General features: G+C 48.5%; 1 protein-coding gene across 3 annotated transcripts in view; it reads left to right on the forward strand.

Annotated features, from left to right (window-relative positions):
• The window catches only part of LOC308148472 (integrin alpha-5-like), a 346,877-nt gene extending 319,354 nt beyond the window's left edge, over positions 1 to 27,523 (forward strand). For all 3 annotated transcript variants that reach the window (XM_080521934.1, XM_080521936.1, XM_080521935.1), the window contains 10 exons: positions 15,786 to 15,878; positions 16,128 to 16,207; positions 19,937 to 20,017; positions 20,096 to 20,201; positions 24,431 to 24,589; positions 24,665 to 24,766; positions 26,233 to 26,349; positions 26,441 to 26,542; positions 26,628 to 26,750; positions 27,161 to 27,523. In XM_080521934.1, coding sequence (XP_080378060.1) covers positions 15,786 to 15,878; positions 16,128 to 16,207; positions 19,937 to 20,017; positions 20,096 to 20,201; positions 24,431 to 24,589; positions 24,665 to 24,766; positions 26,233 to 26,349; positions 26,441 to 26,542; positions 26,628 to 26,750; positions 27,161 to 27,244 — 1,047 coding nt within the window. In that variant the 3' untranslated portion in view covers positions 27,245 to 27,523. The remainder of the gene's footprint in view (positions 1 to 15,785; positions 15,879 to 16,127; positions 16,208 to 19,936; positions 20,018 to 20,095; positions 20,202 to 24,430; positions 24,590 to 24,664; positions 24,767 to 26,232; positions 26,350 to 26,440; positions 26,543 to 26,627; positions 26,751 to 27,160) is intronic.
• Positions 27,524 to 27,783: the final 260 nt, after the last annotated feature.

A 27,783-nucleotide genomic window follows, 5' to 3' on the forward strand; every position in this document is an offset into this window, starting at 1 on the left:
AATTCTTGGTTTCATTCCTCCTGCCGAGGCATACTGGACTCTGTGGCTCCTCTTAAAACTGTGCAGCCCACAACTAAACCTGAGCCCTGGTTCAATGCTAGAACTCGAGCAGCCAGACAGGAGTGCCGCAAAGCCGAGCGCAAATGGAAAAAGGATAAGCTGCAGGTTTCACGCCAAATCCTGAAAGACTGCTGGCGCTGCTACCAGACCGCCGTCAGAGAGGCCAGAACAGAGTACCTGTCCAACATTATTGAGTCTAATTCTCACAACCCTGGTGTGTTATTTAAAACCATAGAGTCTGTTCTGGACTCACCTCAGCCTGTGTTCACAGAGGAATCCCCAGAAATGTGCGATAGCTTCCTGCACTTCTTTATTGATAAAGTTGCTACCGCGAGGGCTCTCATCACCACACTTGCATCTGACCTCTCTGACAACGTTTCTCCCTCAGCTGTGCTTGATGCCTTTGAACCGGTGTCCTTGATTGCACTGCAGAAAGTGGTTGTCCAGATGAAGCCATCCGGCTCTCCCCGTGACATTGTCCCGCCTCACTTCTTTAAAGAGGTTTTTCCTTGTATAGGGCTGTCAGTTCTGGCCATTATTAACAGCAGCTTGTCTTCTGGTGTTGTCCCCCAAAGTTTTAAACATGCTGTGGTGCAACCCCTACTTAAGAAACCTGGTCTTGATCGTGGTATGCTAGCCAACTATAGACCTATCTCCAAGCTGCCTTTTATAGCGAAAATCCTGGAGAAAACTGCCCATGCTCAGTTAAAATCATTCCTAGATGAGCATGATATCCTGGAGGTTTTCCAGTCTGGTTTTAAAACATTGCATAGTACTGAGTCAGCCCTTTTAAGAGTTTTTAATGATATCCTCGTGGCGGTTGACGCCACAAGGACTTATACTCTGCTCTGGTTTTAGTGCCTTCGTTTTTTTTATTTGTTTTAAGTTTTTATGTTTTTTTATTGTTTTACCATCTGATTGTTTTTATTGCTTTAACTTTTTTATTGTTTTTATTGTTTGAATGTTTTGATGTTGCCTCTTATGTTTTCATTTCAATGTACAGCACTTTGTCTCAGCTACGGCTGCTTAAAGTGCTTTATAAATAAAGTTGAGTTGATTTGAGTATGGTTATGTTGTAGCCTTGGTTCTCTGAGTGGAGAGGCTTCCCCTCCACCCAGAGATGTATGATATATACTGTCTATCTCTATTGGAGTACCTGAACCCTCGGGTCAGGTGACGTGGATAATTTCTTTAAGACAACACACCTGTGGACGTGGCTGACTGCCTATTTTAACCCACATCAGCCACCTCCCCAGTGATATTAATCTGATGGAACGAATCCCAGAGTGGCCTCGGGGTTAAGGGGGAAGCCTCTCCACTCAGAGAACCACAGTTACAATGTAACCATACGTTCTCTATCGTTACTAGCCGCCACCCCCCCCCCCCCCCCCCACCCAGAGATATATGGTATATATATCTCTATTGGAGATCTGGAAGACACACCACGATGGGATAGAGTAGCACCATCCCCCACTGAGATGTGCGAGCTTTGAATAAGATGTCCCTGCCACCAGGTGCTCTACAAAAAACCATGTGTGTCAAGCAATAGACGCTACATAATACCGAAGGCTTGCCAGCTCCACAAGATGCAAGATGCTGCTGCCTGACCCTGGTGCCAGACGCTACCAAGGGCTAGTTGGCCCTGCAAGTTGCTAGGGCCTAACTAGAAAAGTAAGGAAGCCACTCAACCAGCCTACCCCAGGCTGGCTGACAGGGAAACTTATAACTAAAACTGGGAAAACAGTTTGCCTGTTTCCTCAGGTAACTGGTACTGTCCCACCCGAGCTGCCTTATTAATCACCACACCCATACCCCTCAGAGTGGGGGGCGACCTCCCAGCATCCAGTAGCCCTTGGAGGAACTGGAGGATAGCCGGGCCGACGAAATCATTGGGTCAACATGGTGCTCCCCACACTGTTGGGATTTGTGGTTGGTAATTAGCATAAATAATTACTGTAAGTAATGGATTACTGAAAGCAATAGATTACTGAAAGTAATTTAGGAAAAATTGGAATTACTAATGAAGTAAAGTAAAGTAAAGTTAGTTACTCATCAGCAACTCCTAGAGTAATTGAGTAATTACTCAAAAAGTTAATAAATTATCAAAAATAATTTATTAATGAAAAATTATTAATTTGCATAAATTGGTTATTTATCAAATAATAATTAAATCGGGGCACCACCAGCTAAGCTGGAAATAAAGTTAATATTTCTGTGTAAATATAACAATATTAAATAACAAGGAAGGTGTGAGATTCGAGCACAGACTGTTACAAACCAGTGAATTGTCAACAATAAATGCACAATGATAACCAATAATCGATCAATTCAGTGAAAAAGCGTTTATTAACAAAAAGCATTTATTCAAAAATAATTCATAAATCATTTATTAAAACAACACAATTAAGTAATAAACAATCAAACACGAAGATCTAATCTATTAAACAGCAAACACTATGTACAAAGAAAGAGGGTGTGTGTGTGTGTGTATGTGTGTATGTGTGTGAGAGTGTGTGTGAGTGAGTGTGTGGAAGCCTGAGTGGGGATGCAATGACCACGAACGTCCACCAGGTGGCGGCAGGCGTTGGAGGGTCAGTGTGTGTGGGTGTAATGACCTCGAACGGACACGAGATGGCGGCAGGCGTCTAGTTCGAGGTAGTAACCGGAACGACCACTAGGGGCGCGGCGGCGCACGGAGGGAGAATGCAATGACTCGACTTGTCCACCGAGTGGCGGTCTTTCAAGATATTGCAATCACCAACGCGGCCACCAGAGGCGCTTGGCGCACTCTTTCTGGACGGCGTGACGTCACTGTGCTCGTGCACGGCTCGTGAGCCTGCTCGGAGCGCGCCTGGGGGCTCGTGCCTGAGAAATCCCAGGGACAGTGAACTACACACGGTCACAGAAGCGGGTGGAGCGGCGCACAGGAACAGCTGTTGCTGAGTTTGCGCCGCGGTTAGTGGAGCGGAGAGAAGAAAAGAAAAGGAGGGAGGGAGAAGGGCAGTGGACAGAATATGTTCAGCTCTGCACACTGTCTTGGACTACACAGTAGTCTAGAAATGATCTGTGCAAAAGGAGAGAGAGAGAGAGAGAGAGAGAGAGAGAGCGAGCGGGCTACACAGTGCGGAGGTTCGCGCTGATGTAAATCCGACGCGCAGACACAGATTGGTTGGAAACAGGGATCGGCGTCCCTGACTTCAACACAATAATAAAACACACAGCAATATTACAGTCACGTTATTCTCATTGCCTGCCCAGACTCTAAGCCTTACTCAGTTTGACGAGGGTGAACGTGCTGCCGGCGGCCGGAGAAAATCCGTTGATTTCCCGGCTGCGAGTTTGTTTTCTCTGGCGTCCCAGGTAAACAAGCTCAACTGGTCTGTGGACAAGGAAAAATGTCCACAGGATGATCCGAGGATGATCAAGCGCTTCTTTTGAGGAGGGGGGAGAAGAAGCGGCTTCAGGTCTGCATGCGGGAGGAATGTGCGCTGCCAGCTGCACACTCGGACTCCGGTGAAGAAGAAAAAAAAGGAAAAAGGGAAAAGTAGACGTAGTTCCACGGTGGTTGTCGACTCGTCCGGCCAGGTGTGGAACTCCGGGCCCGGTCAGCGGGCACACGTGGCACTTCGTCTCCGTGCGAAACGGATGCGTCCGTCTTTACGCAGGTTTCACATTGGAGAGAAAGAAATCACCCCGCGGGGGTATTTTATAACTTTTGGCTGGTGTCGGGTTTCCAGTGGGCTCTGGGTCATGTGGACCAATCCTGACGGAGGGCCCGCCCTGGACATTCCAGCTGGTGAGGGAGCTCTCAGGCTCCCCCTGCCGTTGGCCTCTAGTATTGCACCTTGAAGGGGGGGGTGTCCGGGGGGTGATCACGTGACCAATGGCAGACTTTTTCAGTTGTAGGTATGTGGTCCTTTGTTCTCAAAACGTGGTCCCCCCCTCCCCCTTCCATGAGGTTGAGTGGCCCCCAACAACACCAAGTCACAAAGACTTTCCATCGGTGTGCGTAAAGTGCTCTTGTGGATGGTGCATGAGCCTCCTACATCGTAAGAATCACTGAGCGTGAGAACCCCAGTCCTATGAACTCTGACGCCGCAGGGGCCACACCCACAACTGGAGACCCTGTCTGTTGATGTATGTAGCTGCAGTCACACTGTCTTTCTTCACCAGCACGTGCTGGTCTCGGAGATAGGGTAGAAAATATCGCTGTGCAAGAGGGACTGCTATCAGTTCTCACATGTTGATATTGTAAGTGGTCCGGGGACTGCTCCAGCGCCCACTGACCCTGCTCCCCCTGAACACAGCACCCCAGCCCATCAGTGAGGCATCTGTCATCACAAGATGTCGATGCGTCACTGGACCCAACATGCTGCCGTTGGTAAGGTTCTCCTTGTTTTCCCACCAGCGTAGAGCCGCCCTTAAATGTCTGGTGACTAGGATAACTGTATCCAGGCAACTCCATTGGTTGCGCACGAGGCACCTTTGTACCGGGCGTATGTGCAGGAGGGCCAATGGCACAGCCTGAACATATGATGCCATTAGGCCCAAAAGACGGAAACACAGCCTCCCTGTGACCTTGGTCCCTTGCCGGAATTGAGACAGGCATGTCCTGTGGGACTGCAGCTTATCCATTGTCAGTGACAGTAGCCCTGCCTGGGAATCGATCTGTAGACCCAGGGACTTTGTCTGTTGGGATGGTACCAACATGCTCTTCTGCATGTTGAGACACAGACCAAGGTGCTGGACATGGTCCAAGCGAACAGCCAGATGTGCCCGGCACTGAGCCTCTGAGTGCGCACATCGGAGCCAGTTGTCCAAGAAGTTTAGCACCCGTATACCTGTCAGCCGTAGAGGCCCCAGCACTGCCTCCATGCACCTCGTGAAGGTTCGGGGGGATAAAGAGATGCCAAATGGCAGGACTCTGAACCCCTATTCCTTGCCGTTGAATACGAACCGGAGAAAACGCCAGTGCCTGTCCCAGATTGGAATCTGAAAGTTGGCATCTTACTGGAGCTCGCACCCAGTGACTTCCAGGCTGCAATCTTCCAGCCAGCCTGAGGCTGGCTTGAAGCAAGCCGGGTATGACCTGATGTCAGGAACAAGACGGGGGCCTGGGCTTGCCCCTGCCTTTGCCAGATCTGCCCTGAGCTGCTCCGCTGGTGACACCTGCGTGCCCCCGGCGTGTCTCCAGTGTAGTCCTCAGGTCAGCAGGACTCCAGCCTGACTAGTAGGGTCAATATACTGCCAGAGTACCCCTACCCCAAAAAAATTGCAAAATTTTGTTTTTTGGTGGTTTTATGTTAGGCTGGGTCCAGTCTACAACATACTAAAAGTTGGACAAAATCGGAGTATGGGAAAGTGTGAAATTTCGAAGATGACTTTTTTCGGTTTACAAGTCATTTTCCATTTACGTGTGAAACACTAACTCGGTCAGTTTTCATGATAAATCAATACATCTTGGATTTTTAGGCAGGTTATCAGGGTCAATCTTTCACATGAAAGGGTTACCAGTGATGCCAAATCACCCCTTATACCACGTCTAGGGGTACCCCTAACCCTAAACTCCTTATTGCACCCACCCAGGTTTGAAGGCAAAGACTCTAGCATCAAGCAAGAACGTAAAAGTTTCTGCAGATCGTAGCATTGATCCAGTGCTCCTATTCCAGAGGTTTCTCGTGGTCTCACAGACGGGTGATCTAAGGCTGGATGATGTCATGTCCTATGAACTCTGTCTCTACCCGATGTCTTTGTTCGAAGGAAAGGGCACCTTACGTCAAGCGGACAAACCGCAGCTGGCAGAGGCTCTAAGAAATTATGTTGGAACAAAATCGGACAGTGCTGTGACACAAACCATTCCAATCACAGAGCACAATGTACAAGACGGAGGATCTCTTCTTCACCGTCTGAAATGGAAGGAGGGCAGTACCTACAGCTCGATTGCAAACGATTATGCCTCATTTACTGTCGAACACTATGGGAAAGCAACTGTCGTGTTTGATGGTTAAGAAGTTGGACCAAGTATAAAGGACTGTACTCATTAGCGGCGAAGTCGAAAGCTGAATCCAAAAAAGGTGAACATTAACAAGGTGACAACATTTGCTGGGAAAAAGGAGGACTTCTTGTCCAATGCGGCAAACAAGCAGGCGCTTATCCAGCTGATCATGGAACGAATGCGGCAGAAAGGCTGTGACGTAATTCAAGCGGAAGGAGATGCCGACGTTGAGATTGCAAAGGCAGCCATCGATATGTCTGCTTTCAAATTAACCACCCTCATTGGAGGAGACACGGATCTTCTTGTTCTTTTGCTGTTCCATGCATATGTTTCCAAATGTACTGCACTTTATTTCCGCTCTGACAAGTCGAAATCCTACGTCTACAATATCTTCCGGCTCTCAGCGAAGGCGGACGCTTTTTTTCTCCTCTCCTCTCCCACTTGCCCTCCCCGCTTGCAGCTTCGTCCTGTACTGTCTTGTGTCTGATCTATCAAGAGAATATCTTCAGACCCGCATCCGAACCTAACCGGAACCATGGAATTGATCAGCTGGTCTCTCAATGCGATCGACCAAATTTTTACGACACGACGATCAGCAAAGGAGAGCCCGCATATCCCGATGGGACGTTTGCAGCTGGATACATGCTGGATTCCTGGGGTTCCTGGAGGTCCCTGTCTTTGGCCATTCTTTCCATTGAGGATGTGGAGGACCTCTACATATTGGGATTCATGATAGCAGGTATGCTGCTGATTGGAGCTGGCAGTTTTCTGATCTATCGAAAAGTTGAGAAGACGCGGGCCGCCGCATTGGGAGTGCTGCCTATCGTCAATGAAGGACTGGGCCGAGCTTTGAACACTCAGAGTCAGATGATAAACGAACTCAAGCGCGTGCAGGTCACGATTCTTGAACGTTTACGTGAAATTGGATCGATCTTGAAGGATATTCGAGCTCGGAGGGAAGCTAATCATCATTATTCTGCCACAATTGGAGCAGCAGTGTGAGACCAGAGACACTCAAGGTCGACGGATAAAGCTGACGCGCCTGAACGAAAGCAAAGATAATCAAGATTTGGCTCCCAGACACACAGCTGCCAAGGCTGTGTTTTGTCTTCATATCTCCTGGATGCGCGTGTGAATCAAGGCTCTGCCCCCACCCCCTCACCCCTTACTACCCCTCCTCTCACCCTCCCTCCCCGGACATTCTTGCCTCTGGAAGCCAGGACATTCACCACTTTCGCTGTGCCCCTGCCCCCAACCACCAGCAGAGGCCACTGGAGAGGGCGGCTGCGTGCCTGGTGAAGGAGTCGCGCCTGAAAAAACCTTCTCCTAGTGGCGGACTGCAGAACTTCCCTTCATGTATCCCAAGTGCTGTCTCGAGAAATGTTGTAACCTGTCTGTGTTGATGCTAAACGTGCCTGAGGTGGTTTTTTTTCCCAATTACAGACTGTCTCCTCAGAACACAGTCTTTAATCTGCCTTTTTCCCTCCTCTCCTCACCTCATGTGTCCTTCTTTCCCCAAAACTTTCTATGTGAATGCAATTTCGTTGTACCTGTACCTGTACCTGTACAATGACAATAAAGTAAATCAATCAATCAATCAATCAATCAAGGCTCTCAAGCAGGTGCTTGGCGAAGCACTTTATAATGATCTGTTGTTCCTGCATGCCTTTACAGCAGGGGTGGGCAATCCTGATCCTCGAGGGCCGCAGTCCTGCACGTTTTAGATGTTTCCCTGTTCAAACACACCTGCTATCATGATGCGGTTCTGCAGAAAGCTTGATATGGAGCCACTAATTGCTGTCAGCTGCCCCCGTGCTTTACGGGATGCGATTCGGTGTCCAGGGTATTCGGAATAGGAAAGAAGTTGGGGTTCCAACGAATCGTCAAGAGAGAAAAGACCATAACAGACTGTTCAAAAGCATTCTCTCTACCAAAGCAAAGCCAGAATGTTGTGGAAACCAATGGTTGTAAGGCAATGGTAGCTTTGTTCAATGCGAATCAGAAGGACTCCCTGGCATCTATTAGATACAATATGCTCTGCAAGAAAGTTGCAAGAGCTAAGACGTTCGTCACACCAGAACGACTCCCACCAACGCCCTCTGCCTGTAAATTTCATTCTTTGCGGACATACTACCAGGTTATGGAGTGGATGGGATGTAGTGATGAAATGGTGCCATCTGAGTGGGGGTGGAAGGTGGAAGGGGACAAAATTGTTCCAGTGATGACAGACAAAAGCCCTGCTCCAGATGCACTGATTAAGATAATTCATTGCAACTGTTCGGAAGGATGCAATACCCTATGGCAGGGGTAGGGAACCCTGGTCCTCGAGAGCCATAGTCCTGCACGTTTTCCACGTCTCCCTCCACTGAACGTCCTGATGGTTCATCACCATGTTCAGCACAAAGCCAGATAACGAGCTGCTCATTGCAATCAGCTGTGTGGAAGCAGGGAGACATGGAGAACATGCAGGACTATGGCTCTCGAGGATCAGGGTTCCCTACCCCTGTTCTAAGGTGTACCTGCCGGAGGCATGGACTAGAACAGAGGTGGGCAATCCTGGTCCTCCGCAGCCCTGCACGTTTTAGATGTCCCCTCACATCAAGACAGCTGACAGCAATTAGTGGCTCCATATCAAGCTTCCTGCCGAGCCTCATCATGATAACAGGTGTGTTTGAGTAGGGAAACATCTAAAACATGCAGGACTGCGGCCCTCCAGGACCAGGATTGCCCACCCCTGGACAAGAATGTACCAGTGCATGTGGACATTGCCAAGGTGGAAATTGTGACAATATGAAAAATGATCCAGTGATAGATGATGATGAGGATGAGGTGTGAAAATTTTTGAAAAAGTACTGTGACGTAAGTGAATCAGGGTGGGTGCAACAAGGGTAATGGGGGTAGGAGTACCCCTTGATATGGTATACGGGTTTATTTGGCATCACTGGTAGCCCTTTCATGTGAAAGATTGACCCTGATAACCTGCCTAAAAATCCAAAATTTATTGATTTATCATGAAAACTGACCGAGTTAGTGCTTCACACGTAAATGGAAAATGACTTGTAAACCGAAAAAAGTCATCTTCGAAATTTGACACTTTCCCATACTCTGATTTTGTCCAACTTTTAGTATGTTGTAGACTAGACCCAACCTAGCACAAAACCATCAAAAATAAAACATTTGCAATTTTTTGGGGGTCAATCAGTATATTGACCCTACGAGACCTTTGTGGCAGTATGGGAGCTTCCGCCCTTTAACCACCGGTCTGAGCCGACCACCTCGGCCTGGGGGTCAGTGCACTGGAAACCTCCTAAGCACAGTGGCGGGCTTCCTGTGCCTACTGCAGCAGAGTCGTGGTACCAGGGCCAAACATGGCTGTCAGTACAGCAGGCAACTTCAGGAGAGCACCTTTGTCCTCTGACTGTAGTTTTGATCTGGACAAATATAGTTGGTGTCTGGTGACCCAACGCGATGACAGGCTCTTCCCAGCAACCACCACCTGTTCCTTCATCAACGCTGTCAACGTAGATGAAACTAGCTGCATCTCTGAGATCAGGTGGGCATCCACCTCAGAGCTTAGGAGATGTACCAACTTCCGCTGGTACAGAGTCAGAATTGATGCTGTATTTGCCAGCTGTGTCTGAACTGCCATTGTCTGATGCAGTTTTGCCAGCGAAGCATCCAGCATTTTGCATTCACCTGATGGAGTAGTTAGCCCTAACACAGAGCTGGCCAGAAACAGGAGGGCAGACACAGACTGATCCCGCTGAGGTAAAGGACCACAGCCCACCTTTTCCTATCCTGCATGGCAGACATTCGTCTGGATGTAGCGGAATAAAAAAGCTTAGTGGTAAGATTCTGAAATGTCCTCTGCATCAGGTCCTTTACATCAGGAAGGAGGGGCGCCCCGAATAGTCTAGCCGCATTGGTTTCCCCATCATCAAAGCGTGAGGGAGGGAGGATTTGGGCTGGTACCAGTCCAAGCCCCAAGGCCTGAGAAGCTCTCTGAACTAGACCTCTAAATTGCTGGCATTTAGTCTTCTTGGCCTGATCGTCCTCCTCAGTCATCCCCTCGCCATCATCAGATATGCCCAAGACATCAATCTCCTCATCAATATCTTCTTGGTTGTCAGTGTCGAGGTCCTCGGCCCTAAAACTGAAACAGGTCTCAAAAGAGCGTTTGGGTGGTAATCCACAACAGAAAACACGGAGCTGAGCCTCCAGGGATCACATCGGCAGAATTGAACAATCCATACAAAAAGATGGACTGGCCAACAGCTGTTGCTGCATGTTCCTCCCCCAGACATCGCACAAACACATCGTGTCCATCTTCAATGGGCAGTTGAGCTCCGCACACCACTCAGCAATGAACCATTTAAAAAAAAAAATATATATATATATATATATATATATGTGTGTGTGTGTGTATGTATTTATTGTTATTAATTGATATATATATTTTTACGAAGGTTAGAGCCCAAAGTCTCACGAGAACCCCGCACGGGATTCCCGTGAGGAAGTGCTCCCGAAGCCGGTGTATTACTCTGTCTCCTCAAACTTGGAGGAAGTCGCTACTTCGAAAAATGTAGTGGAAATAAGCACTCATGAGCCACTTCTCAAATCAAATCAAAGATCAAATCAACTTTATTTCTATAGCGCTTTTATAATCACCCGGTGACATCCACAGTGCTTTACAAGTTAAAACAATACATTAAGAATTAAATACGAGAATAAAAACAAAAAAATTAAATAGAACACAGGTGCTGTCTGTATGAGGTGCGGCGGTGCTGCAGTTTGTTGAAGCCATCCAGAAAATCATAAAACAGAGCATACAGAGTAAAATAAAATACAATGCCCTAGGCAGAGTTAAAAGCCAGCTTAAAAAGGTGAGTCTTCAGTTTTGATTTAAAAAGGCCGAGATCAGTGATGGTGCAAATGTTGGGGGGTAGTTTGTTCATGTCGGGGGCAGTTTGTTCCACAGTCTGGGAGCAGCAACAGCAAAAGAGCGATCACCACACTGTTTGTATCTCCACCTTGGGATGTCTAAAAGACGCTGACCTGAAGAACCAGGGCCCTGCCAGGGTCACTAGAGTTAACATATCAGACAAGAGGGACCCAGGCCGTTGATAGCATTAAAAACAAACAACAGAAGTTTAAAATCAATTCTGAACTGAACTGGAAGCCAGTGGAGAGACCACAGCGCAGGGGTAATGTGTTCACGTGTGGATGAGTTTGTAAGAAATCTGGCAGCGGCATTCTGCACTAGTTGAAGACGTGAAATGGAAGACTGGCTGAGGCCCACATAAAGAGCATTACAGTAGCCCAGTCTTGAGCTAATAAAAGCATGTATTGCCTTCTCAAGATCCTGTTGATTCAGAAACGGCTTCACTTTGGCCAGGAGACGGAGCTGATAGAAGCTGGCTTTGACAACAGAAATAATCTGTTTATCAAATTTAAGCCCATTGTCAAACGTTTCCCCAAGACATTTAACAAGTGGTTTAAAGGGGGCCAGAGCACCAGAGTGTGTTTTAAAAACATTCGCCATAGGTGATGTGCCAAACAAAATGCATTCTGTTTCTGTGTCATTTAAATGCAGAAAGTTCTGTGACAACCACTGCTTTATATCAGTAAAACAATCCATTAGCCTTGTAAGAGCAGTGCTTTCATTGGGTCTTATGGGTAAATATATCTGCAGATCATCAGCATAGAGGTGAAAAGACAGATTGTGTTTTCTTATAATTGATCCCAGAGGTAGCATATACAAGGAAAACAGAACAGGGCCGAGAACAGATCCCTGTGGCACCCCACAAGGGAGAGATGCATGTGAAGAGCAGAGGTCACCAATCATTACAGAGAAGCTCCTGTTTGCCAAGTATGACCTAAACCATTGGAGGGCGGTGCCACGGATGCCAGCATACTGCTCTGGGCGAGATAGAAGGACTGCATGGTCGACTGTATCAAAGGCTGCTGTGAGGTCCAGCAGCACCAACACAGCGGGGTTCCCAGCATCCAAGGACAAAGCAATGTCATTATGCACCCTTAGTAGTGCTGATTCGGAGCTATGTCTGGATCTAAAACCAGACTGGAACTTGTTTATAGAACAATTTGTCTCTAAAAATATCTGTAATTGGATTAAAACAACTTTTTCTAAGACCTTAGAAATAAAAGACAAATGGGAAACAGGCCTGAAATTGGACAGCACAGAGGGGTCAAGGTGCGGTTTTCTAAGGAGGAGCCTAACCACAGCATGTTTGAAGGCAGCTGGGACGGACCCTGAACTAAGGCAAGTGTTTATAAGAACAAGCAGACTTGGCCCAACAGAATTAAAAACCTCCTTCAAAAATTGTGTTGGAATTGAAAGAAATGGTCTCAAACTGCTGGAAAACAGCAGGTTGCATAGAAGGAGCACTCGCATCATCAGGGGACGTCCCTAGGGTGTTACTGATAGTCTGCTTGACTGATGCCACTTTGTCAGTAAAAAAAGCTAGAAACTCTTCACAGGTTGCGGTGGAGGCATCAGACAAGACAGCAGGGCGTGGGTTAATAACAGAGTCAATGGTGGTAAACAACAGTCTTGGCTGATGAGAACTGTTGGCTATAATGGAGGACAGATATCTCAACGCCCCAGAGGACAAAGAAGAGAGCCCTGTGTCCTCTGCGTGCCATGTCTCCACACAGAGACAGCATGATCAACACCGGCTTATTGTTCATCCAGGGCCTGCCGGCAAACTCACGGAGCCTTTTCCCATCGCCCGATCGGGACCGGGAAGAAGGACCTTTGTGTTCCCCGCACACAAGCCTCTCACCAGAGGCCCTATGCCAACACAGAGAATGTGACAGCACAGATATTAAAATGACAAAGACAGCCATAACATAGCCGCCACGAGAGACGATCACTCTCTCTCCCACCTGTAAAGGTATGCGGCACACTGTGTTCTTGTCAAAGCTCCTTGTTAAAGAAACTCAGCGACACACGCCACGCTGTTCCAGTGGAATCAGAAAAATCACTGGGGAGGTGGCTGAGGCGGGTTAAAATAGGCAGTCAGCCACGTCCACAGGTGTGTTGTCTTAAAGAAATGATCCACGTCACCTGACCCGAGGGTTCAGGTACTCCAATAGAGATATACAGTATATATCATACATCTCTGGGTGGAGGGGAAGCCTCTCCACTCAGAGAACCAAGGCTACAACATAACCATACTCAAATCAACTCAACTTTATTTATAAAGCACTTTAAGCAGCCGTAGCTGAGACAAAGTGATGTACATTGAAATGAAAACATAAGAGGCAACATCAAAACATTCAAACAATAAAAACAATAAAAAAAAGTTAAAGCAATAAAAACAATCAGATGGTAAAACAATAAAAAAACATAAAAAGTTAAAACAAATAAAAAAAACGAAGGCACTAAAACCAGAGCAGAGTATAAGTCCTTGTGGCGTCAACCGCCACGAGGATATCATTAAAAACTCTTAAAAGGGCTGACTCAGTACTATGCAATGTTTTAAAACCAGACTGGAAAACCTCCAGGATATCATGCTCATCCAGGAAGTGGGTACGGAAAGTATTCAGACCCCTTTAAAATGTTCACTCTTTGTTTTATTGCAGCCATTTGCTAAAATTTAAAAAATTCATTTAATTTCTCAATGTACACACAGCACCCCATCTTGACAGAAAAGAACAGAAATGTAGACATTTTTGCAAATTTCTTAAAAAAGAAAAACTGAAATATCACATGGACATAAGTATTCAGACCATTTGCTCAGTATTGAGTGGAAGCACCCTTTGAGCTAATCCAGCCGTGAGTCTTCTTGGGAATGATGCAACACGTTTTTCACACCTGGATTTGGGGATCCTCTGCCATTCCTCCTTGCAGATCCTCTCCAGTTCTGTCAGGTTGGATGGTGAACGTTGGTGGACAGCCATTTTCAGGTCTCTCCAGAGATGCTCCATTGGGTTGAGGTCAGGGTTCTGGCTGGGCCAGTCAACAATGGTCAGAGTTGTTCCCAAGCCCCTCCTTTGTTATTTTAGCTGTGTGCTTGGGGTCATTGTCTTGTTGGAAGGTGAACCGTCGGCCCAGTCTGAGGTCCTGAGCACTCTGGAAAAGGTTTTCGTCCAGGATATCTCTGTACTTGGCCACATTCATCTTTCCTTCAATTGCAACCAGTCGTCCTGTCCCTGCAGCTGCAAAACACCCCCACAATATGATGCTCCCACCACCACACTTGACTGTAGGGATGGTGTTGGGCAGGTGATGAGCGGTGCCTGGTTTCCTGCGCACATAGAATTAACGCCAAAAAGTTCTATCTTTGTCTCATCAGACCAGAGAATCTTATTTCTCATAGTCTGGGAGTCCTTCATGTGTTTTTTGGCAAATTCTATGCGGGCTTTCATGTGTCTTACTCTGAGGAGAGGCTTCCGTCGGGCCACTCTGCCATAAAGCCCTGACTGGTGGAGGGCTGCAGTGATGGTTGACTTTGTGGAACATCTCCCTACTGCATCTCTGGAGCTCAGCCACAGTGATCTTTGGGTTCTTCTTTACCTCTCTCACTAAGGCTCTTCTCCCACGATTGCTCAGTTTGGTTGGACGGCCAGGTCTAGGAAGAGTTCTGGTCGTCCCAAACTTCTTCCATTTAAGGATTATGAAGGCCATTGTGCCCGTAGGAACCTTTAGTGCTGCAAAGATTCTTTTGTATCCATGGCCAGATCTGTGCCGTCACAATTCTGTCTCTGAGCTCTTCAGGCAGTTCCTTCGACCTCATGATTCTCATTTGCGCTGACATGCACTGTGAGCTGTAAAGTCTTATATCGACAGGTGTGTTCCTTTCCTAATCAAGTCCAATCAGATTAATTTAACACAGCTGGACTCCAATGAAGGAGTAGAACCATCTCAAGGAGGATCAGAAGAAATGGACAGCCTGTGAGTTAAATACGAGTGTCACAGCAAAGGGTCTGAATACTTATGACCATGTGATATTTCAATTTTTCTTTTTTAAGAAATTTTCAAAAAGGTCTACATTTCTGTTTTTTTCTGTCAAGATGGGTTGCTGAGTGTACATTAATGAGAAATTAAATGACATTTTTTGATTTTAGCAAATGGCTGCAATAAAAAAAAGAGTGAAAAATTTAAAGCGATCTGAATAACCTTCGTACCCACTGTATATATCATATATCTCTGGGCGGAGGGGAAGCCTAGTAATGACAGAGAACCTATACTTTCTTACTTTCAAAAGTAAAAAAAAAGAGTACTTTTACCAGTAGTCTTATTTTTACACAACCTTCTATACTTCACCCTATATCAGAAAAGTGAGTGGTCACATCCTCATTCCTTCCAAGTTACAACAAGATGATCATTGAAGATGCAAATACATATTTGAGATAGGTGTAGCTTCGGTCAGATTGTAAAAATGTTGTTTTTTGCTCACATGCACGGTGATCATTTTCACAGATCACAGTAAGCTATTTAAACAATTCAAACATAGTAATAATAATAACAATAATGATTGATGGTGAATAGGATGATAATAATGTCTGATTTTATTACCACAAAATCCTGGAAGAAACATCACATTACATTGTATTTTTCAACTATTTCAACTCAGTCTGATCTTGCAAAATGCTACTCTTTAAAAATGATTTTATTATATATTTTGTCATTCAAGTGTCTTACTTCTGTCTTTCCATTTGCGTCATGTTTCCCGTTATATTCTGTGCTGTTGTGTGTTGCTTCCAGAGTCTGAGCCAGCTGACGTGTAGCTACGAGGCGCAAAACCAAACCCGCTATCTGGTGTGCGATCTGGGAAACCCCATGAAGTCTGGTGCCAGTGTAAGAACCAACAATTCCCACATGTGTTTTTTTATTCCCTCCCCTCACGTTCAATGTCCCAGAACAATTGACTCACAAGATATTTTCACATAGCACATCAATACGAATGGACACAAGCTGTTTTTCTTTATTTCCTGTCTTCAGAAATTGGCAAAAAAGCCAAAATATTACTACCAGATCTGTTGGGCTAAAATGTGAAGTTTTTCTTCTATTTCATTTTCTGCCCTTGTCTTTGTGTGAATTGATCAGTTCTGGGGAGGCCTTCGATTCACAATCCCCAGACTGAAGGACACCCACAGCACTGTCCAGTTTGAGCTTCAGATACGAAGGTAAGTCTCTTTTGGGAGAACCTCGTAGTGGACATGCGGGGGAACTACAGTGGAATACAGTGCAGTTCAATGTTACTGCAAACTGTTCCTGTTTCTCTTTTGATTGGTTAAAGTTTGATCAAATACTACGACAAATAATAATAATAATAAAATACATAATATTTGAAGACATTTGACATTCACTCAGCTTTTTTTGCAAAGGGAGATGATTGTAGATATCAAGCATGGTAGTAAGACAACTTGCTATCAAGCATTTCCATTGTCTCTTTTAGGTTTTAGTGGGATTTTCTTCGAAAACATTGTTATCAGCTGGTATTGATCACAAGGTAGTCTCTCTACCTTATCTTGATTGAGATTGGCCAAACCCCCAATGACACTATATCGAGTTTGATTTGTGATCTGGTCGTTGGAGCAACACACTTTATAAAAGATTGAAACAAGCCAGGAAGAGAGATGACAGACTTTCTCCGGGGGCATTTTCACTGGAAAGAACCAGGGGCTAGTTCTGGTCCAGGGCCAGAGTTAGAACCAGTTCTTCGTCTGTTGGGGTCAGCGTTTGATCGGAATATGCAAATTACTGTAGTGAGTGGTTACCGGAAGGTTCTGACCCACCGGAAGTAATTTGATATAAACAAACCATCCATTTGGAGCAAAGTGCTCTTTACCCGTGGATGATTGCTGATCACGAGCGGTAAAACACCAAAATAATGGATTATGGAAGTAACAGATAGAAGTTGGTCTTAATTAAATAAAGCTGTGGTTTATCAATTAAGACAAGGAGTTACATGAATGCACTAAACAATTGAAAATGGGTTTGAGGCAGGTGGGATTATTAATTGAATAAGCTTGTGATATATTCGTTAATAATACTAGATAATAAGAATTTGGATGCACGAAAACCACTGCAAAATGATTAAAGAACAATCCTAGTTATTAATAGAATAAACTATTAGTTTATTAATTAATAAAGAATAATTATCTGCCACAAAGTCGCTGATCAATAACTTTAGAGACCATTCAAGTTGTTATCAGGTTAACTGAGTGATAAAATCAGTAAATAATAGTTCGAGTAATTCGACACCAAAAGGCAATAAAACACCAAAAATGATTTAAAAGCAATGCGTGTTATTCCAGCAATGAACCTGCATTCATTAGCCAACAACCCGCAAGTGTCTTAAATTACTCCGAGTATTAAAATCATTGAAAATGATTTAAACCGTTAAAACTATCAATTAATTAATATTACTGTTACTCAATCACCACAAATCGGGGCACCAGCTGAAGTTAGGGTTTAACTAAACATCAGTCTTAAAAGAAAAGTTCATTTCAATTAGTTAAGTTATTATTCTTTATCAAAATGATAACCACAATTAAATGAAACAGGGAAGAAGGCTGTGAATCCGAGCACAGACTGTTACAACCAGCAATTGTCACAGAAAAGCACAAAAACCACCAAGAATCGTTCAATTCAACTTATCAAGCGCTTCTCTGCTGACCCACGACTGCTCACCATCATCCAGCTCCAACAACTGTGGTGGGTCTCATCAACAACGATGAGGACGAGGTGAGCCACCTGGCCATGTGGTGCAAGGACAACAACCTCCGCCTGAATGTGGAGAAGACGAAGGAGATTGTTGTGGACTTCAGACGACGACACTCCCAGCATGCTCCACTTCCCATCGACGGTGCTGCAGTGGAGCATGTCAGCAGCACCAAGTTCCTGGGAGTGCACATCTCTGAAGACCTGTCCTGGAGCAACAACACCGCATCACTGGCCAAGAAAGCCCCCCAGCGCCTGGACTTCCTCCGCAAGCCCCTCCCCCATCATGCTCTTCCTCCAGAGGTACCGTGGAGGGCCAGAGCCCCTCCCCCATCATGCTCTTCCTCCAGAGGCACCGTGGAGAGCCAGAGCCCCTCCCCCATCATGCTCTTCCTCCAGAGGCACCGTGGAGAGCCAGAGCCCCTCCCCCATCATGCTCTTCCTCCAGAGGTACCGTGGAGAGCCAGAGCCCCTCCCCCATCATGCTCTTCCTCCAGAGGCACCGTGGAGAGCCAGAGCCCCTCCCCCATCATGCTCTTCCTCCAGAGGTACCGTGGAGAGCCAGAGCCCCTCCCCCATCATGCTCTTCCTCCAGAGGTACCGTGGAGAGCCAGAGCCCCTCCCCCATCATGCTCTTCCTCCAGAGGCACCGTGGAGAGCCAGAGCCCCTCCCCCATCATGCTCTTCCTCCAGAGGCACCGTGGAGAGCCAGAGTCCCTCCCCCATCATGCTCTTCCTCCAGAGGCACCGTGGAGAGCCAGAGCCCCTCCCCCATCATGCTCTTCCTCCAGAGGCACCGTGGAGAGCCAGAGCCCCTCCCCCATCATGCTCTTCCTCCAGAGGCACCGTGGAGAGCCAGAGCCCCTCCCCCATCATGCTCTTCCTCCAGAGGCACCATGGAGAGCCTCTTCTCCAGCTGCATCACCGTGTGGTACGGCGCCTGCACCGTATCCTGCCGCAAGACTCTGCAGCGCATAGAGAGGATCATTGGTGTCCCCCCCCCCCCCTGCAGGACATATACAACACCCACCTCACCTGCAGAGCCATCAGGATGGCAGGTGACCCCCCCCCCCCCCCCCCCCGCCCCACACAGCCTCTTCAGCCTGCTGCCGTCGGGGAGGAGACTTCAGAGTCTCCGAGCCAAAACCAGCAGGCTCAAAGACTCACCTCCCTCCCTACTCTGCCCCCCCTCCCCCCTCTGCCTCTGCCCCCTGCCACAGCCACCCTTACACCCCCCCTCCCCTCCGGCACCTGACATTATTCTCTTTAATATATTGTTACATGCCTTTTGCACTGCGGGTCTGAGAGGACTGTAATTTCATCTGTGCTGTATGTCATCCATATCAGCACATTTGACAATAAAGCTGACTTTGACTTTGACTTTGACTTTGACTTTGATTAACAAATCAATTCCTAAATCATCAATCTATGAATTACATCTAATCAATAAACAACAAGCAGAATCACAAAACAGCACAAAACGAATGAACAAGACAAAACAAAAGCCAGCAGTGTGTGTGTGTGTGTGTGTGTGTGTGTGTGTGTGTGTGTGTGTGTGTGTGTGTGTGTGTGTGTGTGTGTGTGTGTGTGTGTGTGTGTGTGTGTGTGTGTGTGTGTGTGCGAGGAGGTGAGTGTGTGTGTTGGCTGAGTGGGGAGTGAGTGTAAAGACCACCGATGTCCACCAGGGGGAGGCAAACCTAAGTGGTCTGGTGTAGTGACCCACGTGGCCACTAGGGGCGTGCGGCGACGCACAGAGTCAGTGCCGTTTTCTCTCTTGGCCAAGTACATCATGTGATGACTTCACCACTTTAGGCCCTGATTACATGGCCACCACTCAAGGTTTTGGTGTTTGCAGAAAAGTTTCATGGTTACAATATCCGTTTCCAGGGAAACTGCAGAAAAACTGGAAACAATGGAGTTTTCATGTTGGGCCACCAGTGGGTGCTGTTGTTTGTTTTTGTGACGAAACCACATACAAATGCTTGCAGAGAACAATTCACGACAAACATAAACAATAGTGAGTACAATGAGTGTTTCAGGAAAGCTTTCCCCCATTTCCATGGAGATGGAATCTGGACTGTTTTCCCCAAACGCTACGAAAGTTGTCAGTTTTCACTGAAGTATGGTCATGTAAACATGGCCTTTCATAGTGTGAGACCCCTGTATAATGTGTTTTGTGTTTGTTACAGTAAAAATGTAAATAACTCCGAGAGCGAGGTAGCGCTGTACGAGCTGGAGGTGGCAGCCATGGCTGATGTCATCCTGCAGGGGTGAGGCCTCACTCTTCACTCCACCATCCAGCGCTACACGTTATACCGTCCTACAGTGTATGTGTGTGTTCCTCTCAGTGTTTCTCGACCTGACAAGGTGGTCTTCCCTCCTCCCAACTGGACTGCTCGTCAGAGTCTGCTGGAGGAGCAGCACATCGGGCCAGAGCTCCAGCAGGTCTATGAGGTAGCTCCATTCTATTCTATTCTCTTATTTTGGGTAATTCAAGTTTTTATTGCATTTTTTGCCTGGTACACTACAATCATTCAGTGTACCGTATTTTCTACCCTATAAGGCACCTAAATACCTCAAAGTTTCTCAAAAGCTGCCAGTGCGCCTTATATATAAAAGAATTGCTCTACTCCAGACTGCTATTTGACAGCTGAACAACCAGAAGCTTTTATTTTGACAACTCTAGCTTCTCAACCAGATCTTCAGAGCGGACGACACTCCGCACAACACATTCATCACTCATGGTTGCACACCAACATTCTAACAAACCAAAATAAACTAGATGAAATAATGACTCCCTAAACTGGGGAACAAAAACACATAAACACAATCAACACAACACCAAGCCCAACAACGAGCCACAATAACCTCCAACAACACAAAACATGAATTTATCGCTGCAAGGCATGATGGGACATCCTGAGCTCCTCAGTGCAGCCGATAGAAACTCCCATAATTCATTGCAGCTGTTTGTGGTGTTTTAAATGCAATTATTGGGGGTTCTATTTGGTTTGTGGTGTCGGTAATAATTGTGTTGTGTTGTGTTTTTGTTGCTTAGTTCATGTAGTTTAGTTTATTACCGGTAGTTGTAAGTTGTCAACCAGCAGTGAAGAAGGTTTTGTGTGTAGTGTCCTCCTGGCACAGGCTGCAGGTAGGACTATCAAAATAAAGTGCGTGCACCTCTCTGGGTGTTAGAATCAGTGGAAAATGTAACCTAATGGCTTTGAGCTATAAAGGTTGTGACCACTGGTCTATTCCATGCGCCTTATAGGGTGGTGCGCCTTATATATGAACAAAGTTGTAAATTATAGCAATCGATGTAGGTGCGCCTTATAATCTGGTGCGCCTTATAGTGCGGAAAATACGGTATATTCATTTTACTATGGGGTTGTATTTGTGCCAAAATTCTGAGCGAGCGATGGGAAAATTTGAGCGCAAAAAAATTAATTGTGCAGCGCACTAAAAGCATTTTGAAGAAATATTTAAATTGCGCAAAGACAAACTTCAGATTGCGCTCAAAAATCATTTCTGCGCTCAGATTCTTCCTCTGCGCTCAACCTCTCTCTCTCTCTCTCTCTCTCTCTCTCTCTCTCTCTCAAATCTCTCCACCTCCGCTCAAGTCCTGCTGTGCGCTCGCTCAAAATGTGCAAAGCCCAAATGTGACAGACACAGTTGTCCACCAATCACAGAACTTGGGGGCGGGCGTTGAATTCTGATTGGTTACTTCGGTTTCTGGAAGGGCCTCATAACCAACGAAGAAGAAGAGGGAAAAACAAACTGCGGGGGAAAACAGAAATAAGGAAAACTAAAGATAATGATCCTGGATTACAACATGTTTACACACACACACGGAGCAGGGGTGGAGAAGGAGGCGGAGCAGGGGCGGAGCAGGAGGAGGAGCGGGGGGCAGAGCAGGGGGGGGAGCAGGAGGAGGAGTGGGGGCGGAGCAGGGGGGAGCAAGAGGAGGAGTGGGGGCGGAGCAGGGGCGGAGCAGGAGGAGGAGCGGCGGGCAGAGCAGGGGCGGAGCAGGAGGAGGAGCGGGGGGCAGAGCAGGGGCGGAGCAGGAGGAGGAGTGGGGGCGGAGCAGGAGGAGGAGCGGGGGGCAGAGCAGGGGGGAGCAGGAGGAGGAGTGGGGGCGGAGCAGGGGCGGAGCATGAGGAGGAGTGGGGGCGGAGCAGGGGCGGAGCAGGAGGAGGAGCGGGGGGCAGAGCAGGGGCGGAGCAGGAGGAGGAGTGGGGGCGGAGCAGGAGGAGGAGCGGGGGGCAGAGCAGGGGGGAGCAGGAGGAGGAGTGGGGGCGGAGCAGGGGGGAGCAGGAGGAGGAGTGGGGGCGGAGCAGGGGCGGAGCAGGAGGAGCGGGGGCAGAGCAGGAGGAGGAGTGGGGGCGGAGCAGGGGGGAGCAGGAGGAGGAGCGGGGGGCAAAGCAGGGGCGGAGCAGGAGGAGGAGCGGGGGGCAGAGCAGGGGCGGAGCAGGAGGAGGAGCGGGGGGCAGAGCAGGGGGGAGCAGGAGGAGGAGTGGGGGCGGAGCAGGGGCGGAGCAGGAGGAGGAGTGGGGGCGGAGCAGGGGCGGAGCAGGAGGAGGAGCCGGGGGCAGAGCAGGGGCGGAGCAGGAGGAGGAGTGGGGGCGGAGCAGGAGGAGGAGCGGGGGGCAGAGCAGGGGGGAGCAGGAGGAGGAGTGGGGGCGGAGCAGGGGGGAGCAGGAGGAGGAGTGGGGGCGGAGCAGGAGGAGGAGTGGGGGCGGAGCAGGAGGAGGAGTGGGGGCGGAGCAGGGGGGAGCAGGAGGAGGAGTGGGGGCGGAGCAGGGGCGGAGCAGGAGGAGGAGCGGGGGGCAAAGCAGGGGCGGAGCAGGAGGAGGAGCGGGGGGCAGAGCAGGGGCGGAGCAGGAGGAGGAGCGGGGGGCGGAGCAGGGGCGGAGCAGGAGGAGGAGTGGGGGCGGAGCAGGGGCGGAGCAGGAGGAGGAGCGGGGGGCAGAGCAGGGGCAGAGCAGGAGGAGGAGTGGGGGCGGGCAGGGGGGAGGAGGAGTGGGGGCGGGCAGGGGGGAGCAGGAGGAGGATTGGGGGCGGAGCAGGGGCGGAGCAGGAGGAGGAGCGGGGGGCGGAGCAGGAGGAGGAGTGGGGGCGGAGCAGGGGGGAGCAGGAGGAGGAGTGGGGGGCAAAGCAGGAGGAGGAGTGGGGGCGGAGCAGGGGGGAGCAGGAGGAGGAGTGGGGGGCAAAGCAGGAGGAGGAGTGGGGGCGGAGCAGGGGGGAGCAGGAGGAGGAGTGGGGGCAGAGCAGGGGGGGGAGCAGGAGGAGGAGCGGGGGGTGGAGCAGGAGGAGGAGCAGGAGGAGGAGCCGGGGGCGGAGCAGGGGGGGAGCAGGAGGAGGAGCGGCGGGCAGAGCAGGGGTGGAGCAGGAGGAGGAGCGGCGGGCAGAGCAGGGGGCAGAGCAGGAGGAGGAGTGGGGGCAGGGCAGGGGGTGGAGCAGGAGGAGGAGTGGGGGCAGAGCAGGGGGGAGCAGGAGGAGGAGTGGGGCCGGAGCAGGGGGGGAGCAGGAGGAGGAGCAGGAGGAGGAGCGGGGGCCGGAGCAGGGGGGGAGCAGGAGGAGGAGCAGGAGGAGGAGCGGGGGCCGGAGCAGGGGGGGAGCAGGAGGAGGAGCAGGAGGAGGAGCGGGGGCCGGAGCAGGGGGGGAGCAGGAGGAGGAGCAGGAGGAGGAGCGGGGGCCGGAGCAGGAGGAGGAGCAGGAGGAGGAGCGGGGGCCGGAGCAGGGGGGGAGCAGGAGGAGGAGCAGGAGGAGGAGCGGGGGCCGGAGCAGGGGGGGAGCAGGAGGAGGAGCAGGAGGAGGAGCGGGGGCCGGAGCAGGGGGGGAGCAGGAGGCTACGGTACAGCAAAGTGCACCCAAGCCCACCTCATTCCTGAGGTGGACTGGTTCAAAGGTAGGCGGGGTTGTGAAAGGTGCAGGGACGCTCCACCAGTCCTGGTACCCTGTTTACTATATGTATTCTTCTGCCCTGGAACATCAGGCTGTGTGCTGGTGAAAGTTCACGACTATTTCAAAGTTAGAATTTTCAGTCTGCTTTAAGTAACTGGGGCAATCAAAGTGAATAATGACTGTGAACAGTACAGAAAGAAAAAGAAATACAGAAGTAAATTTTGCCGGAGCCTTAATGGCTCAGTGATGATCCCTTTATCCTCGCGAGGCGAGAGTCAACTTGAATTCTCTTGTTGGTGTAACTACATGACAAACAAGTCAACATCATTGTCTCTTTTTACAAGTTTCACTCAGGTGACTTTCAAGGTTCTAATGAGTTGTGGTGACAGTGATTAATACCGTTTCTACATTTGATTTAAAACCAGCTTGTGACTGTAATCACTGTGACCCTTGTAATGGAAAATGTAATATGTTGTGTGGAATATGTTAGATTTCCTTTTAATAATAATAATGATAATTAATAACAATGAAGGCTGGGATTGGGCCGGGGGGGTCCCGGCCAACGCTGCTTGCAGCTTTGCACTTTCAGATATTTTACACCTGCAATTCAATTCAACTTTATTTATATAGCACCAAATAAGGTAGATTAGACTGCAGGATTGTTCTATTTTTTACACCTGATTAGAACAATGAAATGATGTTGAAAGAAAGTATTGAAAGGAGGGGTCCACTGCTACTGGTCCCAGTGTCTCTGATTCAGTTGAATGCTGCCCCTCCAGTTGGTGAACAATGGTCCCAGTGTGGTGAGCGTCTCCACACTGAGGCTGACGTGTCCTCTGAAGGCTCCCGGCTCCCAGTTGCTGTACCCGGTGGAGGTGCTCCTCCAGGGGCCGCTCACCTGCTCCTCCAGCACCACCTTCAACGCCCTCAAGCTCAAGGTGAGAACCCTCACCATTCCTCCCTCCCCGCACCTACGTCTGTTCCTGAGCATCTGATGGTGTTTCTGTACGCAGCTTCAGCCTCCAGCAGCACCTCCACCTTCACTCACCTCCAACAGCGAGCACCGTGTCCAGAGGGAGGCGTCCAGAGACCCGCTGGCAGAACACGGAAACCTGGTGAGACAGACGGACGGACGTACTCACACACACACACATACACACGGTGGTGGGAGGCAGCCTTGCCCTCCTAATTAAGCGATTGTATCCTAATGAAGTTCTATTTGAGATGACCATCACGTGCACCACGTCCTGCTGCACACTGGGATTGTTTGTCAGATGAATGATGTTTGCAATCAGTGTGTCAGTGACTCTGATCTGAGTCACCCAGAGGTCAGAGTGCATGAAGTCCGGCTCATGAGTGTCAACACACTTTTCCATGTGCAGCAGGAGACTGAGACATTCCCTGCTGGGGCCTGTACTCTGACTCATGATGAACATATCCAAGATATGACTGACCCAGACACGCATGATTCTGATAAGCCTTAACATGAAGGAGGTTATCGACGCACTAGCTCAACCTGCCTTTCCCCTTCAGGATCAGTGCATGTTCACATGAAAGGGGTGGATTTTGCACCGTCTGACCAATCATACACATGGAATTTACACAGCAGTTTACACGACTGAAGGAGCAATTCTTTTCTGAGAATATGAAGAATCAAAATGCATCCACCCGGCAAAAAGCAACACTGCTGCCGTGTCCAAAGCCAGACCATTCCCAACTTGTGAGAGTATACCAGACTAATTCATCGGACAATATAAACAGATGGCATGGTCATCACTCAATTTCACTTTATTACAGTAAAAACATGTCAGGCAGAATTTCCTCACTGCTCTTCTTTTAGTTTATATTTTTTCCCATTCAGTAGTTTTGAGGCTGAGTTTCCGGTGTATGTGTGTTTTATGTTGGAATATTAATGAACCACTGTGATGGCATGAATAGTTTTGCGCTCCATAAACTCATGTTTCTGCAGTTCTGTCAGCGTGACCATTATCATTAACCTCATTATTATAGACCAACCATCCATGAGCTAAACACACTTGGAACAAGTCAAGAACAAGAACAAAAACATCCTTCAAAGCCTCAGTGGTGAGGATTTATTCTATTATGTCCAAAAGATGGCTCTAAAAACTCGTTCCCATCTTTGCTCTGCTGCACTCAGCTCTGAACCCCACCACCAAGCACCATCATTTCACAATGGCCAGGTCATATTCAAAGAGATCTGCTTGGTCAGGAGGCGGAGCCGTTACACTGGCTGGGACCTTATCGAGTACGAATCCTTCTCCGGAGCAGGTGACACATTCAGTGTAAGTGACCGGGGTGATTTATCCCTGTAAGAAGTGAAGGAGCATCATAGTACGGAAAAGCCAGGGTCAATCCTTGACGTTTCCTCAATAAGAGAAAGTCCAGGCCCTTGGTCTTCAACACCACAAGTAAAGCAGTTTTCTCCATAAAAGCCACCGACCAGAAAAAACAACGTAACCTAACATGTGGAGGTGACAGCCTTCAACGAGTGAAGCTAAACGTTGTCATTGAACATGGAGACGGTGTGTGAAGTGGTTTGCAACACGCTGTCCCTCCACAGAGCTGCAGTGGTGCAGTGGAGTGCTGGCAGCTGCAGTGTGACGTGGGGCTGCTGCAGAGAGGAGGCAGGGTCACCGTCACTGTGACATCTCGACTCTGGGCTGAAACCTTCATGGAGGTCAGACTGCCTGTAACACCAACACCAAGGATTCCCATGCTCTCTAATCTATCCATTCTATTTGAATTCTTTCTTCTTTGTTTATCTACAGCGGGCTCACAAGCACTACACCATCCAGTGCTTTGCTCAGTATAAAGTGGAGAAGATGCCATATTCTATTCCTCCCAAATTCAAGCCATCGGGATCCAAAAAAGTACATGAAGACTTTCAAAATGCTTGTAGACTATGGTTCACCAGTCAGCCTAGCTGAAGAGGCTGTGCTGTTTCCTGTTGTCCAGGTGGAGACAGCCGTGATGTGGACCAAAGCTGCCAGTCACTTGTCTGTTCCTGTGTGGATCATCATCCTGGCTGTGTTCCTTGGCCTCCTGTTACTGGCCTTGCTCATATATCTACTGTACAAGGTAAATGACAAGCTCGTTGATGGCAGCTAATTACACATTTATAGCACAGAAAACTAATCAGCAGTATGAAAAGAGAGTATAATGCCATCAGTTCAGTGTGTGTGTGATGATGGGAAGAAACCATCAAGTCTCATCTTGGTGATTTAGTTTTTTTATGGCAACATGTTGAAAACAGCAAGGAAACAATGTCATTAGGATGCTGGGCCACTAGTGGGTGCTGTTTGTGTTTGTAATGTAAGCAGGGGCTCTTGACCCCCTCTCTTGGAATTGTACAGATATTGGCCGAACTTTCCACAAATAATTTCACATTTTTATAGCCTTAAGTAATAATCTGCAGTTCCGTAGTGTATGGTTTTAGCTTCAGTTCTGGTTTTGGACTTGACAACTGATCTTACCACATTCCAATCCAGATGGGCTTCTTTAAAAGACCAGATCCATATGGCACCACCATGGAGAAGGCCCAGCTTAAGCCCCAGGCGTCCTCTGAATCTTAACTCCCAGAGGATACCTCCGCGACTGTCCCCAACAACTGGAAGCGCCGTCTCTTCTCCCAGACAAACATCGGAAACTTTCTACGACGAGCTGGCAGCCCATGTATCAAGGCACAATTATAGGTGCTAGACCAGGGGTGGGCCGTCCTGGTCCTGGAGGGTCGCAGCCCTGCACGTTTTAGACATCTCCTCACATCCATACAGCAATGAGTGGCTCCTTGTCCAGCTTCCTGCAGAGCCTCATCATGAGAACTGGTGTGTTTGAGCAGGAAACATGTAAAACCTGCAGGACTGCGGCCCTCCAGGACCAGGATTGCCCACCCCTGGCCTAGATCAGTGGAAGACACAATATGTGGTGCTGCACTAAAACGCCAAAGCAGGAAAGAGAATGGGGGTGGTGGGGGGGGGGGGGGTCTCACAGCATTGCTACCTGTGAAGGATGCGTTGTGGAATCAGAGCTTTCTCAGAGGCTCGTCTTTGTGGGGATGTTCCACCAACAGTGTTAGAACCTGCCTCCAACTGAAGGCCATACAGCTACACAT

Source organism: Blennius ocellaris (assembly GCF_963422515.1).
Source record: "Blennius ocellaris genome assembly, contig: SCAFFOLD_55, whole genome shotgun sequence".
Classification (NCBI taxonomy): domain Eukaryota; kingdom Metazoa; phylum Chordata; class Actinopteri; order Blenniiformes; family Blenniidae; genus Blennius; species Blennius ocellaris.